Raw genomic sequence first — 15,381 nt, forward strand, 5'->3', positions numbered from 1 at the left:
GCTGAAGGTTGCATGTATGTATGTTATTTTTTACCAATAAGTATCCATAACTCAGATTCAAAAGGCACATTAGTTAGGTACCTCAATACTTTGACAAATCAGAAAGCAAGGACCAAAGTAACAAACACAGAATTTCAAAGCCCTTTAGGGTGGAACGGATAAAACCGTGTTAGTTGCGATTATAAAGATAATCACCAATGGTGACAATATCATTGCCCAATATTTTCTGTTTCATAATAAATAGATTCTATTTTGTAAAGCCAATTAACTTTCCAGAATGCAACTTATATGTCAAGAAAACATTCATTGTATTTCCTCAAAACAAGGAAATTTGGTATGGATTTTTTAGATCAATGAATTGTTCCTGAATGTTTACTTTTAATTGTCATAAACACAAGGAAAAAAAAAAAACTTTACACACAACTAAACTCAAACAAAGACATCCGCACTGCCGTCTCAGAGACACAGCACAGGTTAGAATGGACAAATTTATTAAAAAAATGCAAAATGGTGGCAAAACGTAACAAAGAAGTGTCCGTTCGTCCTGTGCGTTGGATGGCCTGTGCCTGTCAGTCTATCAGCTAGAGCTCTTGAGTGTTTTTACAGCATGCTGCATAGCACCATCTGTTCCATACCACAGCAAAGAACATCAGTGGCTAAGAGGGCTCCGATTACCATGCTGCATTTCAGTTATAAGGGCAGGTCACTGCACACATTCAAATGTTTCATCTCTGAAACCTGTCTGCAAAATGATTTCCAATCTCCCCCTCCCCAGGCACTGTGGCATCATCTGTTGCTGCTGGAGCTCTGGGACAGGACTGAGAGCCGCCTCGTTTTTTCCAATGAATAAACATTCAATAAAGACTTTTACGGCCCCTCTCAGCACCCCTAGCTCTTCTGAGAGTGTTTATTTCCAATCTCAACTGAATTCACACCAATGGATAATGAGTAAAATGTTCTTTGGTTGCTTTTTATAAGTAAAACTGTGTCCTGTTGAACAGTAACATAAAAATCATGAGATTATTATTATTAATATTATTATTATTAATTAAAGCAACGATGATTACACAGTAATACTGATTAGTCTAAGTGCACATACAGTTCTGTAATGTCAAGCACATCAAGACAGCTATTTAATTACTTTGTGAGATCGTAAAGAGTTTTGCAATTAGGAATACAATGCTAAGAATTGTCAGTACTTCTTCTACACAAATGCACTTTTTCACACTGCAGCTCACACAGTGAACTACAAGAGAGCTGACTGGAAGAGCAGCCCATCTCTCACTGATCAATAACAGGACAATCAGTAAGATGTAGCCACCTGACAAGTCAGTAGGAGGCGCTAGACAGCAGTGATCCCACAACCCTTTCTCAACTTATGCCCACTTTTCCCCAGCGGGGCAAAGCCAATCATACTCCTGTGCTGAAGGTTCCAAGTAATGGTCGGCTAATGACATATCCTGGAGTCAAACTAGCAGTGTGTGGGCTCGGGGGCTCAGCCTGCATTTAGAGCAAGTGCTTTTGCCAGCTGAGCCACTCGGGAGCACCAGGAATGTATTTTTGGCCACCGTTAAGCAGCCCTTTAAATAGCAGTAACCCTCTCTCACTCACTGACCTGGCTGACTGAGCGGACTCCCCATGGGCCAGTGTTTCACCATCAGCTAACAAAAAAGCGCTAACGAGGGGGGTAAATCAAAGCGGCCCCTCAAAAGAGCCCATTCTTGCTCTTGCTTCAAACCATGTTTACCTCTGCCACATATAACAATACGCCACCTACAGCGGCTTTCATAAAATGGCAATCCAAAGAATCTCACCGGAAAAAGGCAATCAAGAGGGTCTTGTAAATTGCAAATCCGTGCCAGAGGGGAGACAAAATTCACTCAGCGCAGGTGTACTTTCAGGGCTACTCTTAAGGTGAAAATGGGTTTGGAACTGAATACTGTAAAAACTGTTGCTTTTTCAACCATCTTTCAACATTGGGGTCAAGTTGGAAGTAGACTGCTTCAGCTGGTATCAGCAAAGTTTTTTTTCTCTGTGTGGTACAGTCACAGCAATATTGAAAGATACTGTTATCTGTTGAATGAGTCCATTATTTCCAACTTCGTTTCAACAGCGAGGGACAAAGCAAATCAATTTTTTCCACCAAGCAGACAAAATGCTGGAGAGGGCCGTAATGATGTGTCATACACACAACACTCGGAAATCACGTTTGATAGTTATGGTTGTGTATTTCAGCTCAAGGATGTACTGTGACATCACCCCTTTAAGTCATGACGCAATCTCAGTTCCATTCCTCATTCCGGACACCTGGGGCCTTTGCACAGTGCGTTAATTATGCCTATTGCCTGAGGTTGTAATATGGTTTGAGGGTTGCACAGACCACCCTGTTACAATTTCACATTTTTGAGCGCTGTGACCGGGAAGAACTCAGAAGAAATGCTGTGATTTAACTTTTTTGTATTAATGGTTTAGGATGGCATTTTACACAGAGTTGTTTACTGAATTTTACATTACATCGTTGTGAATGATTAATAAATGTTTCAACATTACATCAGCTACGCTTCAACGTAGCATGGCTGGTGACTAAACCAAAACAAATTTAGTAATGTGGTATAATTCTGTGGATGGCATGAATTACTATGGATATTTTGAAAATGAATTTTACTTCAATGATATTAATAGTGTCTGCTGTGACACTGCCTCATCATGAATATCCCCAAACAAAAACACTGCAAGAATCCCTCTTACTATTCAGGTGAGGTACCTTTCCCTTACCTGCATGTTCCCCCTTAGGCAATGAAGATGGAGAATAAAAATGCTGCAAGTTCTTAGTAGTGCAAATGTGCCACATAGCCACTTGGCATTGACACCTCATAGGCTTGCTGCCAAAGAGCAGAAGCCAAGGCAAGCCTCAAATTAGGCTGTATCTGCATGTGAGATCTCCAAGAAAAATTAGGCTCCTACGGGAAGTAATGTTGGTTGGGCAGCAACAGGCACAGTTTCCCCCAGATTTCCACTGTCGTTGTGCCTCATTAGAATCTTGATAACACAATACAAAAACTACCTTTAGATAAATGCATTGTGGTTCCACACAGCTGAAAACAAAATACAACACACTGGACTGCCTTAATCCAATCAATTTTCCATGTAACTATAATGTTTCCTTTAAAAGCAGAGATGGAAAAGATAACTTCAATTAATAGGCAGCAATGTTAGACCAGTCGTTATGTATGCAGTTATTTATTTTTGCCAACCACCATTTTCATGTTAATTACATGTAGGCAAATTGCAATGAACATAAATGTATTCATTTTTTGTACCACTGCTGAAAGATGATACTGATAGTGACATTCTTAAATTAACAAATAAGCTTCACTGTCAAATTGTCAAAGTTCTACTTGGCTACATAGAGGACATGTTGATTTTTTCATATTTATGTTTTTCTCCTTATTCTAAAGTATCATGCCATGTTACAAACCTGAAACACACCATCAGACACACAGGTATTTATAGACCCTATTAAAACAGGTTAAAGTGCCAAAACAGAACAGACTGCAATTTATGCATGATAAAAAAAAGTCTTACTCTGGATTTTATTGATGGCGAGTTTTAACTGTGATTAACTGACAGTTCACAAGCAAACAAATGAGACGTCTGACTCATTATGATTTTAGATCAAGGGTTATTTATTCTTTTTTATAAGTCTCTTGCACTTGGTTTCAGGTGTCTGACTGGTAATGTGAACTCTGAAAGCCGATAAATTCATGTCTAAAATATGAGTGACTCTGCGCTAAATATATATGACCCTCTTGATGTTCTATTCTGTGCATCTATCCTCTGTTACTCTAAACTTCACATTTTTCATAATATTGACATTAATCACATTTTTCATAATATTGACATTAATCCATTTATATTTACCTACCTAAACATGCACACCTACTGAAAGGGCGCTTGGATGTCATATGCGATGCAGTCTGCTGAGCAAATTCATTTTAATAATAATAGCAATGCGTCTGAGCTGAGATGTTTACAGCACACTCAGAGACAGCTATGGCAACCAGGTGTAATCCTCTCCCTAATATACTCTCCTGACAACAGAGGCTGAATATTGATTGAGAGGGCAAAGACCTGGAAGAAAACCTTTCATTTGCGTTTAAAACATCCCCCCCCCCCAACATTAAAGAGAGAGATGACATTTTCTGATACCGTCTCTGATATGTCCTACTAGCTCATCTCTGCAGGCTTCAGTCAGTGTGCCTGTTTATCTCTTAATTCCCCCAGATCTGGCATCCGAGTGCATGGCAGCACCAGGAAATCCACACAAATCAAATAATTATCTGCGCCGCACAACAGCATCTGAACGCAGTGCCACGGCCAAAACAAGCAGCTCCTTAATGGAGAGCGTCATAAACCTTCCAGCTGGACTCCACGATAAAACGAGCAGGCCGGTTTTCTGCAGACTAACTGCTCCCTTCGAAATCCCTCCGCTAAGGAATTCCTTTTTTAGCCCTGCCTCGGAGCCACACGGTTCTGACACACATGGAATCGTGCCTGATGGGTAAAGTGAGGGCACAATCTACAATGGCCTACAGACCGAGAAATTAGGTCTCGCTGTCCTATCAGAGAAGGTGACCCTCAGAGTGTGATAACCTACTTATTTGATCGATTGCTACTTCCCGAGATATTAGACTATTACTGGCCAACTAGCTGTACATTTTGGTGTTTCAGTTGTAAAAACTTCCTGTTGTTTGTAGCATGAATATAGAATTAAAATGTAAACTGCATTCTTTAAATGTATGGAAACATTCTGAATATACAGTACCAGTCAAAAGTTTGGAAACACCTGATTAAAATAATAGGAAATATGCAGTCAAAGACATTTTGATCTAAATATTTACGTTTAAATGCTTGAATGCTTGTTTCTTAGACAAATATAAATAGTGAAGTTGACGCCTATGTGTGCATTCCTTTCCAAAAAAAGTTTATTTTTAAAAAATGTTTTTTAGCTAATTTGAAGAATCTAAAACATAAGATAGTTCTGATTTGTTTAACACATTTGCTCACTACTTTTATTCTTTTATTCTAAAATGTAGAAAATAGTCAAAATAAAGAAAACCCCTTCTATGAGTAGGTATGCCCAGAGTTTTGACTGGTACTGTAATTACCTGGTTAAAAACATATGCTGATGTCTTTGATTTAGTAGACATCATTGGTGCTTTTTAAACTGATGCTGAGAGACGTGCAGTACTTGTGCCTACTGATGATCCCAAGAGTGAACTACTGTGTGAGCAATGTCTATCTGTGAGTGAGGCAGACTAAAACTAATCAACAAAGGCTTTCATAAGCTGTAATCAATATTTCTTGACATTATCGCTGTTCTGGTTAAATATTCCATTTAAAAAACCAATGCAGGTGTGATACAGAGATAATAATCTGGTTTATATAAGAAACTAAAAAATTTCAGTTGAAACTGAAACCTGGGGCATGCTCACTGATATAAAATAGTGGCGCTAAGACAGCTTGCAGCTGAGTTCACGGGTACAAGAAGTCAGGCCTTTACGCAATGTGTTTTCACAGCACAGTCTTGGAAACAATGGCACAGGCCAGATGGAGGAGAACTCAGACGGGACCCACTGACACAGTCTTAAAAACAGAGGGTTGAATTGCTGAGGATGGGTGAGTTTTTATTAAAAAAAAAGACTTTAAATTTGGTATTAACTCAAATATTCATATGAAAATTTATATGGTATAAATAGTTGTACATTTAAATATACTTACACATGAAGCACAGCATACATTTTCAGTATTGTGACATAGTGTATAAGAGTTAAGAATTGACATGGCATATTGCACAGGTCACATTCCATTTCACCTCTTTTAAAAACAGGGTCCATACACACCAACAGGCATCAAAATCAAGCATACATTTAAAATTACCTTCAAATAATTAAAAAAGGTGGTGTTGACTCAACCCAGTGAACTGAGGCTTTAACATCATCATGAAAATAAGGCTGACAGCATTAGCCAATCCAAAAGCCGAAACTGACTGGACTTTGTGTGGTACTCACTCTCTGTCGATGACCAGGCAAGTGACGGCTTCAGCAGCGATGACATTGGCGGTTCTTATATCTTCCCTGCCAAAAGACAAAACAAGACTCCATCAGTGAAAAACATGACAACTTTACAGCCCTTTAGTCACATCAGCCAGAGAGCATCATTCACTTGGGCAATAGTTTCTCTGATACACTAAAACTGCAAGCCATTTTTCATTTGGAGTTTGTGTCTATAAGAGATAAGAAATACATCTAAGACAGTGGGATGAGGATAAATTGTTTTTCATGTATAAATATCATAACATAATGAATGATGACAAATTTTGTCCTTCAGTAAAAATAAAATCTTGCTTAGTGTGTTCAATAGCCATGAGAATTTACACACATATTCAATCCACTTTTGCACAGGCGTCATTTATGCTGGGGACGCTGGGGACATGTCCCCACCACTTTTTGTCGTGGCCCATTTCGGCCACACCACTTTAAAAAGGTGTGAACACGTCGAACCCGTCATTGTCCCTAGTACTTTTCAAAACAAACTGACGCCCATGCACTTTTGCAAAACAAAATCACCACTCATTTACAAAGTCCAATCACATTTTAGCTTTCACAACCAAATCAGTTTAATTATTTCATTTTACAACAGAGTTTGAAGATTTGCGTAAAGCTTAAAAAAAAGCAAAAGCAAAACCAGCATGCTGTATTTTTTTTTAAGATGTTACAATATTTAAAGCATTCTGGCCCTCGGACATCTCTGACCGCCAGCCGTGCAACGCAGGTCATTAATGAGCATTACTCTGTGCAGCTCTGTACGTCATCATTGGAACCTTCTTCGCTACATTCTGAGGAGGAATCTCCCCAGTCGCAGTCTGTGTCGGATTCTACAGGGTCCATGGTGAACTCCAGCCCATCCGACGAGACGCCCCCGTGCGCTCTGACCGCCGGCGTTCAGACACTCAGTGTCTTTCACTTGGACAGGGGCAGGAATTCTCCCCTTGCTCTGCTCCTCCTGAAAGGTTGCAGCTGCGAGCGGCAGTTGGGATTCGCAGACACACCGGAGTGGCGGAGCCCGGAGGGCACACACACGCAGCGGTGAGGTGCTACGAGAGCTTCAGCGACACACTGTCCACGCGGGCAGGTGGCACATGGGGGCATTTAGTGTCCCCAATTCTGTGTCCGGTATCAGATCTTTGTATTGGTCATCATCGCATTTGGGAAAACACAGCATCGCTGAGCCTGACACACAACACCAACACCTGCTAGCTGCGAGCTGTGACTTCATGCCAAAATAGCTGGTTCCTATGTGCTGCGTGCTGTATTTGTTTTATTTTTACCGGGAACGAGAAAGTAATACTATTCTGCTCGGAAATGGAAAACTAATCATTACATTTTTTACATTTACATTCATTGTCATTTAGCAGATGCAACTTACATATATTACGATTTTTTACATGTTATCAATTTATACAGCTGGATATTTATTGGGGCAATTGTCAGTTAATTACCCTGCCCAAGGGTACAGCAGCAGTGGCCCACCATGGAGCTCAACCGGCAACCCTTTGGTTACAAGCGCTGCACCTTACCACTACGCCACACTGCCACCTCAATCACTTATTTTAATTGCTTGCACTGTTTTCCTCTCAGGGTCTGACAGTGACTTTTGAACCAAACTCTTTCAGTTCATATGTACAACATTTTCCAATGTGCACTTGCATCTAGAAAGCATTACCTGTTCATACCACTCTCAGAACTGTTCGGCCTTGAGCCATCTATATTGTCTGCAGCATTCACTTGAATAGTAACTCCGTCAACTACCTTGGAGGGGATTATATAAAATGTAGAAATGTACACAAATGTGACAATGGGTTAACTGTAAAGAGTATGAAGAGCATTTTTGTCATTATTAACAGCAGCAAGATGGCTAGAAAATCAAATGGGTTGTCATCCAAGAGAGTAACTGAATGCGATCTATCTTCCTCTTGGAGATGCCACTCCTTATTCCTGTCATGCGTAAAGCACATTCCAATGTGCAGCTGTACAGCATGTTTGTTACGGCCTCCATGGAGACCTTTAAAGGTGAGCGTTATCTAATCGAGCCGTCCAAATAAGTGTTCAGGCATTGAGCGAATGCTATTATCTGTACCATTTATAATTGAAATGTAAGTGTGTCAGCTACACTGGAGAAGTAAGAAAACAAAGTATAAATGTCTTTTGTGTAGAGACGGAACCACGAAACAGCATCCAATACAAGAAGTTGAGGAAAACAACCTTATTCGTATTAGCAAGATGATTAACATCAAATATGTTGTCTGTCAATATCTGCTATTTATTGCTGTGGGTCCCATCTGGTCTACCTCCTGGGACAGAAAGCTATCTGGGGACAGTATCTGGACTAGGGTATCTTGCCTTCCCTTGGGGACTTGGGAGAGCACTGGACCAGATGGTTTGGGGTGCTCCTGGTCACAGGAATCCTGTGATGTGAACTGTTTCAGGAGGGGGAATATATCATGATATCCTGGCACTAATGTCCATTAGCCATTAGCATGACCTCACCAGGTACCAATGGGAGAAAGACAGACTGGAGACGCCTTCTGAGAAAGGATCCCAAATGCAGCTGGCACAGATGCTGAAAATCTGAATCCATTTAGTATATCTTTCGTTGACACATCAAAGCCACCAATCTATCAAGTCAACGCTAATGACACGGGTTAATCAATGAGTAAATGCTAATAAACTATATGATAACCTATATAATGAGAAAATGGTATATTATAAATTAGTATATTAGAATATAAGGACAAATTATGAAACCCAGCCATTTGGTTTGGTTTGTTTTTATAAGGTTAAGATCATTTGGTGTTACTAAAGTTAACATGACATCTTTTGAAAAATGAAATTAAAATGAGGGCTAAAATACTTTCATTTATATTGCATCAGATTTTGTACTCCATGTGAACTGTTCATGCTATAGACAAGCTGTCAACGAGCAGCTACTGAAATGGGGACAGCTGGATCTGTGGGTCAAAAATGCCTGCCACCTAAGAGACATGTATTTTTACAGTTGTAACAAAGAGTCTCTTTCACCTTCATCCCTTCTACCACAACTGGCTTCCTTCAAACTGTCAGTCGCTTCCACCTGACTTCTTATTCACATTTATTGATATTCCTGTTATTTATTTATTTTACTTTGAAGATCCAGGATTTTTTTTAAAAGGTTGCAATTTCAGATCTTTAACAGCGTGGCCCATTCTCCATCTCTATTCTCACAGAAGCAATGGTGGTAACAAGAGATGACAGCGCTCTGGGGTACAGCAATCACGTCACACCTCGAATTTGAACCTAAACTTAAGGTCAATAATCGAGTGTTCTTACCAGTGCACCACACGTTGCCCTCACAATTCCTGATGTCAGTAGGCAGGCAAATTTTTTATCATGAAGGTGACAGGAATATGATATGATCCAAAGTGCTACTCCTTCTCCAGCAGCGCTTGCTATCTCAGTAGTGGACTGGGCTTCAGAAAAATCTAAAAAGGTTTCAACACCTTCACATAAATATATGCCTTACGGAACAGCTGTCAATTGTACTGTCATCAGGCCAAGAAAGAACATGGTTACATAACATATAATTTTCTACACTTGTCCTTGGTCACCCAGGAGCCTCACCTCGCATGAAGCCCAGCAGCTGCAACTGTTTGGCCCATCTGTTAGACCCGTGCCAAGGAGACGCAGCGCATGCTTTCTGCTGGAGGGCATGAATATAATCTAATTTGCCAGCACTATCTGGTGTCACCGGCAGTAGGTGTGAAACTGTGGGGCAAGGTCCCGCAAAGTTCTTCCAACATTCTGGTTGTCACAGAGAACAAAACACATCTGTGTCAATGGAGTCACTAAATAGCCTCTAGCCCCCAGTTAATGGTTCCTCTTTTGGTAACAGAGACGGTAACAGAGACAGCAGCTATTTACACTAACAAAATCTTGAAACCCCGGGGTCCATTTCACAAGGACATAGTCTGTTGTGCAATGTCAAGACAGACCTGCCCACACTGGAGGTCAAGAACTTTAAAGAGGCCCCGGGCCGGGCATTAGAGCACCATCGGAATATCCTACTGTACAGCAGAAACCTGAAAAGCGATACCTCCCACTGAGGAAAGAACCTTCGCAAAAGCCTCCGGAATGCGAGCCAATCACGTCAAGGAAAAAAAGGCCCACTGTGTCAGACCTCTCTCATCGCAGGTGTATGATGCATGATACATGCAGCGGCTGCAGTAAATAATGCTAGGTTTCCTCGTGGACAGATATGATCTGATTGCATTTCAGTAGCAACATACTGACCAATTAGATCTAACGGATTTCATCAATGTTTCGTTAGGCCCCGCCAGCCAAACAGGCGGACTAGCCCCCCTTCAACAGCAATCATAACAACTAGGGATGACTTTCAAAAGGAAAAGGTCAGCATTGTCAAACTGGCTGGAAAAGAAACAACAAAGAAAGTTTAATTGAAAGTGTTGCCTGAAGCAGTTTATGCTTGGACGATCCTAGGTGGAGCAGAGAACAAAATGGTTTAGATGGGTGGTCTGTATTAACAGGTTTATCCTCAGACAAACACACAAACATGTACGTGTTTAAAAGCTTAAAAAAAAGTGAAGTGTGTGTGTGTGTGTGCGCGCGCGTGCGTGTGTGTGCGCGCGTGCACGCATGTGTGTATGTGTGCACGCGTAAATCAGTTTGCGGTGGCGTATGTATGCACATGCCTGTGTGTCCATGGCTTTGCAATCTGAAAATTATGCAAGACTAAGCTCTCCTTATTTGTCAACAATTAGATTTAATTTGGTTGAACAAGGTGTTATGTCAAAGAGGGGCATTCCAGTTTGTCCCTGCATCTTGCTTATTTACCATCAAAGCTGCACAAAACCTTTTCATCAACATCTCTTGGGATTACGCAGGACAACTGTTCATCTACACTTCTGTCAGACACCAAATCTTTAGGCGTCCCTACCCCCCGACACCCCCTACCTCAGACCATCAGTAATTACTTACCGAAGAGAATCACTTTGTAAATATTGCAAAAGATCAAAGACACTGTCTTGGGCTAATAAAGTAGCTTTTGTGAAGGACCAATTGATTTGCTAAACACATTTATACACAAGATCTTCCTCTAATTAAAACTGAGGAGTGAGATGGCAGATCAAAAGCGATGGGGACAAAAAAGCACCTCTTAGAAAATAGCACCTTTCAAAATAAAACTAATGGATTACATGGGATATTTAAATCTACCTTCTCTAGTGCTGCTCTTAGGTCAACATCAAAGCAGTATCCCACAGGAAGCTGCTTACACTTTTGGAGAAGATGGTAAAGAAAAACCAAGATGGTTACACTGGTCTTTACATTGCTTTCCATTGTCATTTGTATTGTCGTGTATTTTTTTCATAATCACGACAAATGTTAACGATGAATGTGTGGAAAGCAATAATTACTCAATCATGGCACTTAATTTGTGATATGGAACTTAACTTAAGCTTCATAATGAGCATTTAATCTGTTACTGTTGGCATAATTGCTGATTAAGAAGGCAACAACAAAGCCTACTGATTAGAACATCTCTTTTCCTTAGGAAATGAAGTATGTAAACTGAAAAAATACTAAGAAATGGTGAAACAATGAAATATTAATAACAAATATTCATTCAATAAATGCTAATGCTTTGACATTTCCTTCTCTTGCTTCTCATTCCTGTGCAACCAGGAGCAGGCACATTCAAATCCAAGCCACATCTTTCCCAATAGCCTGACAGCTGGTTGATAAACTGAAAAAATGAAGACAGTAATGCTGTGGCGGTGTAGCATAGTGGTTAAGGAGCAAGACTCATGACCAAAAGCTTGCCGGTTCAATTCCCTGCTGGGGCACTGCTGTTGTACTCTTGGATAAGGTACGTAACCCCCAACTGCCTCAGTAAATATCCAGCTGTATGAATGGATGACTTTGTAACTGATATAAGAGCACCTGCTAAATGCCAATAACATCATGTAATCGTTTTAGGCCAAACAAGGGGAGAATTCAAATGTAGCAGAATTCAAGATTCAGTACTGCCTTTCCATGATACTTTTTCTTCTTTACTGATTCTTTTTAATGGAGTTTATCGTAGTTATAGATTCAGATGCGTTAATTCTCACTGAATTGCAATGAAAGTGAAAAGCACAGCACCAAAGCAGCTGGTGCTAAGGTTCTCTTCCATTGGCCAACTGGCCCTGCAGGAAGTGAGCTCACCTCAACCTCTGTCTGAATGTGCTGTCTGAAAGGCAGCCACTTCCCTAAAAGACATGACCTCACTTTCCCCACCTCATCTTCAGGGGTCAAAACTCTGTAGAAAATTCACATGCCAACTCATGTACCATACACAATGCTTTCAATTGCTTTGGACACCCCATCATTGCACCCTCGGTCCAAGTGAATCCAGGCAACATATTCCTCCTCACACTGCACTGTCTATCTCAATGACTCCAGGAGCCTCTGTGATTTACCATGGCAGAGGGCCTTAGCCTTCAGGATCAGCTTCTTTACAGCTGTAGGCCATCAATGAGTGTAATGATGCATAAGGAGGTGGCCGCTTAAGTGTTAAAACCAGTTATTCTTTTCAGATTATTTAAACATTAATGCATCTAGTCAAGGCGTGCATTAGTCTAATTAGCAGAATGACTGATCTACCTTCATCCACAAGGTGTCACTGCAACCTCTGTTCCCAATCATCTTTGCTAGATGCCATCTATGTGTAAGCGTGTGTGATGTGATTATACATATTATATATATATATAGATATATATATATATAGATAGATAGTGTCCTTTCCCTGCCCCCCCCCCCCCCCCCCCCCTTAGCACCATCATATGTCAACATCACATCACATTTACCACCTATTACATGAACAAACACGCAGTATGAAAGGCATTGGCCTGAGGCTACCTCATCCCTAACTGTATTAACGACAGGAGAAAAGCTGGGCTCCCACGGCTGAGTGATGGGAGAAGGAGAAGGAGAGTTGGGCTGTTCGGACGCTTCAAATCACCAGCGGAAAATCAATGGCTTCTGATGGAGAGATGCGGTCGAGAGGCAGCGTGATGGCCAGAATGGAGCACACGCTCTGCCGTGCAGTCTCACCCTCTCACTTCTCTGCCGGATTGCCGCATCATCAGGCTATCAGCAAGCTAAGTTAATGCACTTCATTAAAAACCTGCAGCTCTGTTAATGTTTATCTATGCAATTTCAGTGCGTTAAAATCGCTATTCATAAAATAGTTCTTCTCTTATTTGGTTCTAATTATCCCACCGATTGGAAAATGGGATGAGAATAGGCTTGTGCATTGTATATTGTGATATTTGTGTCGTCACAATATTTTCCTCAATATCCTCAATTTTCCTCAATTTCCTCAATATCATATACCCCACCCCTCCTCACCCCTCCTCATCTTAACTATAATATACAGCTAGCAAGCTGGCTATATTAACCAGCTGAGTTAATAATCCAAATTTATACGGACCTAGCTAAAAAAAACTCTCTTGGCATCTTGTTACACCTATAGCTTTCTGTAAGTTACCTCATATTAGGGTTAACAGGGCTTTTTCTGGTAGGTGTGTACCCCATTCTGTCAATACCACCCCCCTCCCCCAAACCAGGGGGTGATATTATCATACATGACAAATGTTTTTCAGAGACAGTATCACAATATAAAAATTTTGACACCACCCATACCTAGATGAAAGCTTCATGTGATTCAGAACGAGCAGATTTAAAACACACAATGTGCATGGGACAGGGACCAATGCAGAAATGAGAGGATTGCTGGTAATGGTAGTATCCCGCCCCAGGCACTCTGTGCACTTGCCTACTAAGGACAGTTGTAAAGGAGGCACTGAACCACTCATAGCCACTGCACTCACTGCACTGATGGGTTTAGAGTGGCAGTGTGCAGTAGTGCTTGAAGCCCAAAGATGCAGGTTTGACTACCAGGTATCCTACAGCAAGGTACACACCCTGAAATGCTTCATATATACAAATGACTCAAGTCAAATGAGTTCCAGTTGCCCAAAATAAGGAATGGTGCATGCCAAACAAATAAAGTTGTAACATAAGGACAAATTCTTTTATGAAATTATTATTAAAATAAGGAATGGTGCATGCTAGACTTATCCCACTATGATAGCCCATGAACACTCACAGGAGTGCTGGGTGCAGCAGTTGCTATGAGCAGTGCCTGAGAGCAGTGAGATGAGGAAACCCCTGCCAACTTATCCACTAGTATCCCCTTTGGAAAGAAGTGAATTTGTTTGGCCGTTGCAGGCTCCAGATCCTTTCCAGGTGATGACACGTTTGGGTAAAAGCCAGAGCATTGGCCTCAATTAGTGAACTTTAAGTCAGGACAAGTGCTTTGATTCCCCAGTCTAGGGCTGCTTCAGTGGAAACGGAAAACAGTCTTACCCCTGAAGGGCCTTTTCCCCAAACCAGTCACCCTTTCCTAGTGCGCGCAGGTAAACTGGGTCTTCACTGGGCGAATCTTCCTGTGTGACGTTCACCTGCCAGTGAAGAGCACATTGGTCTTACACTCTTCACTTTAAAAGTGAATCTTTAAGGAGCCATCATGCTCATTGTAAATGTGACTTGTGTGGATTTGTGGTATTTTTGAAGTGACAGAGACAGAAGGATCCTGATACATATTTAGACAGAACACTTGGTTAATGAGTCCAAATCTCAAGTTTCAGTTAAAATGAAATAATACCATATAGAGCACATTTTTTACATGAGACCCTATATGATCTTAAAACTTTTAAAAAAGTCAGAAAAATTGTCAGTCCTTCCCTATATTTATTTTGGGAAATTCCACAATCTGGTTTATGTGACATTGCTCACTACTGTCTGGATTGATTCTGTAGCATTTGTAATATTCATGGTTTATAACAAACAATTCCCTAAAATAGACCCTTATCCCTTTTTTCAGAGTGAACACAGAATTTGTGAAATTTACAAATCTATGTATTTAATTTATTTCAATGAAATGACTGAAATTACTGCTAAAATACTTTCTTTAAAAATAAGTATTTCTAACAGTACATACAGCAGTTTTATCTAAATGTGTCACATGATCTATTGGACAAAAGCAAACTTTTCCATAAAGCCATAAAGCCATGGAGTGTCTCATCAAAATGCATGGTGTTCCATCTCTTTGGCAATCTCCCTTTCATGCCGTGAAACAATTGGCTTGCGTTACAGCAGTATTGCCTTGTAAAGTGTCTCTCTCCTAACTATTCACAGGCATATCTTCACAAAAACATTTCTG

The 15,381-nt window shown here is 40.7% G+C and overlaps 1 protein-coding gene across 1 annotated transcript in view; it reads right to left on the reverse strand.

Moving 5' to 3' along the window:
- Positions 1–15,381, reverse strand: part of prkg1b (protein kinase cGMP-dependent 1b) — a 102,249-nt gene that overhangs the window by 18,771 nt on the left and 68,097 nt on the right. The window contains exons 7-8 of the mRNA XM_036529058.1: positions 14,526–14,620; positions 6,072–6,137 (exon numbers count right to left, since the gene is read on the reverse strand). Of these exons, the coding sequence (XP_036384951.1) occupies positions 6,072–6,137; positions 14,526–14,620 (161 nt within the window). The remainder of the gene's footprint in view (positions 1–6,071; positions 6,138–14,525; positions 14,621–15,381) is intronic.

Source organism: Megalops cyprinoides, chromosome 1, assembly GCF_013368585.1.
Source record: "Megalops cyprinoides isolate fMegCyp1 chromosome 1, fMegCyp1.pri, whole genome shotgun sequence".
NCBI lineage: Eukaryota > Metazoa > Chordata > Actinopteri > Elopiformes > Megalopidae > Megalops > Megalops cyprinoides.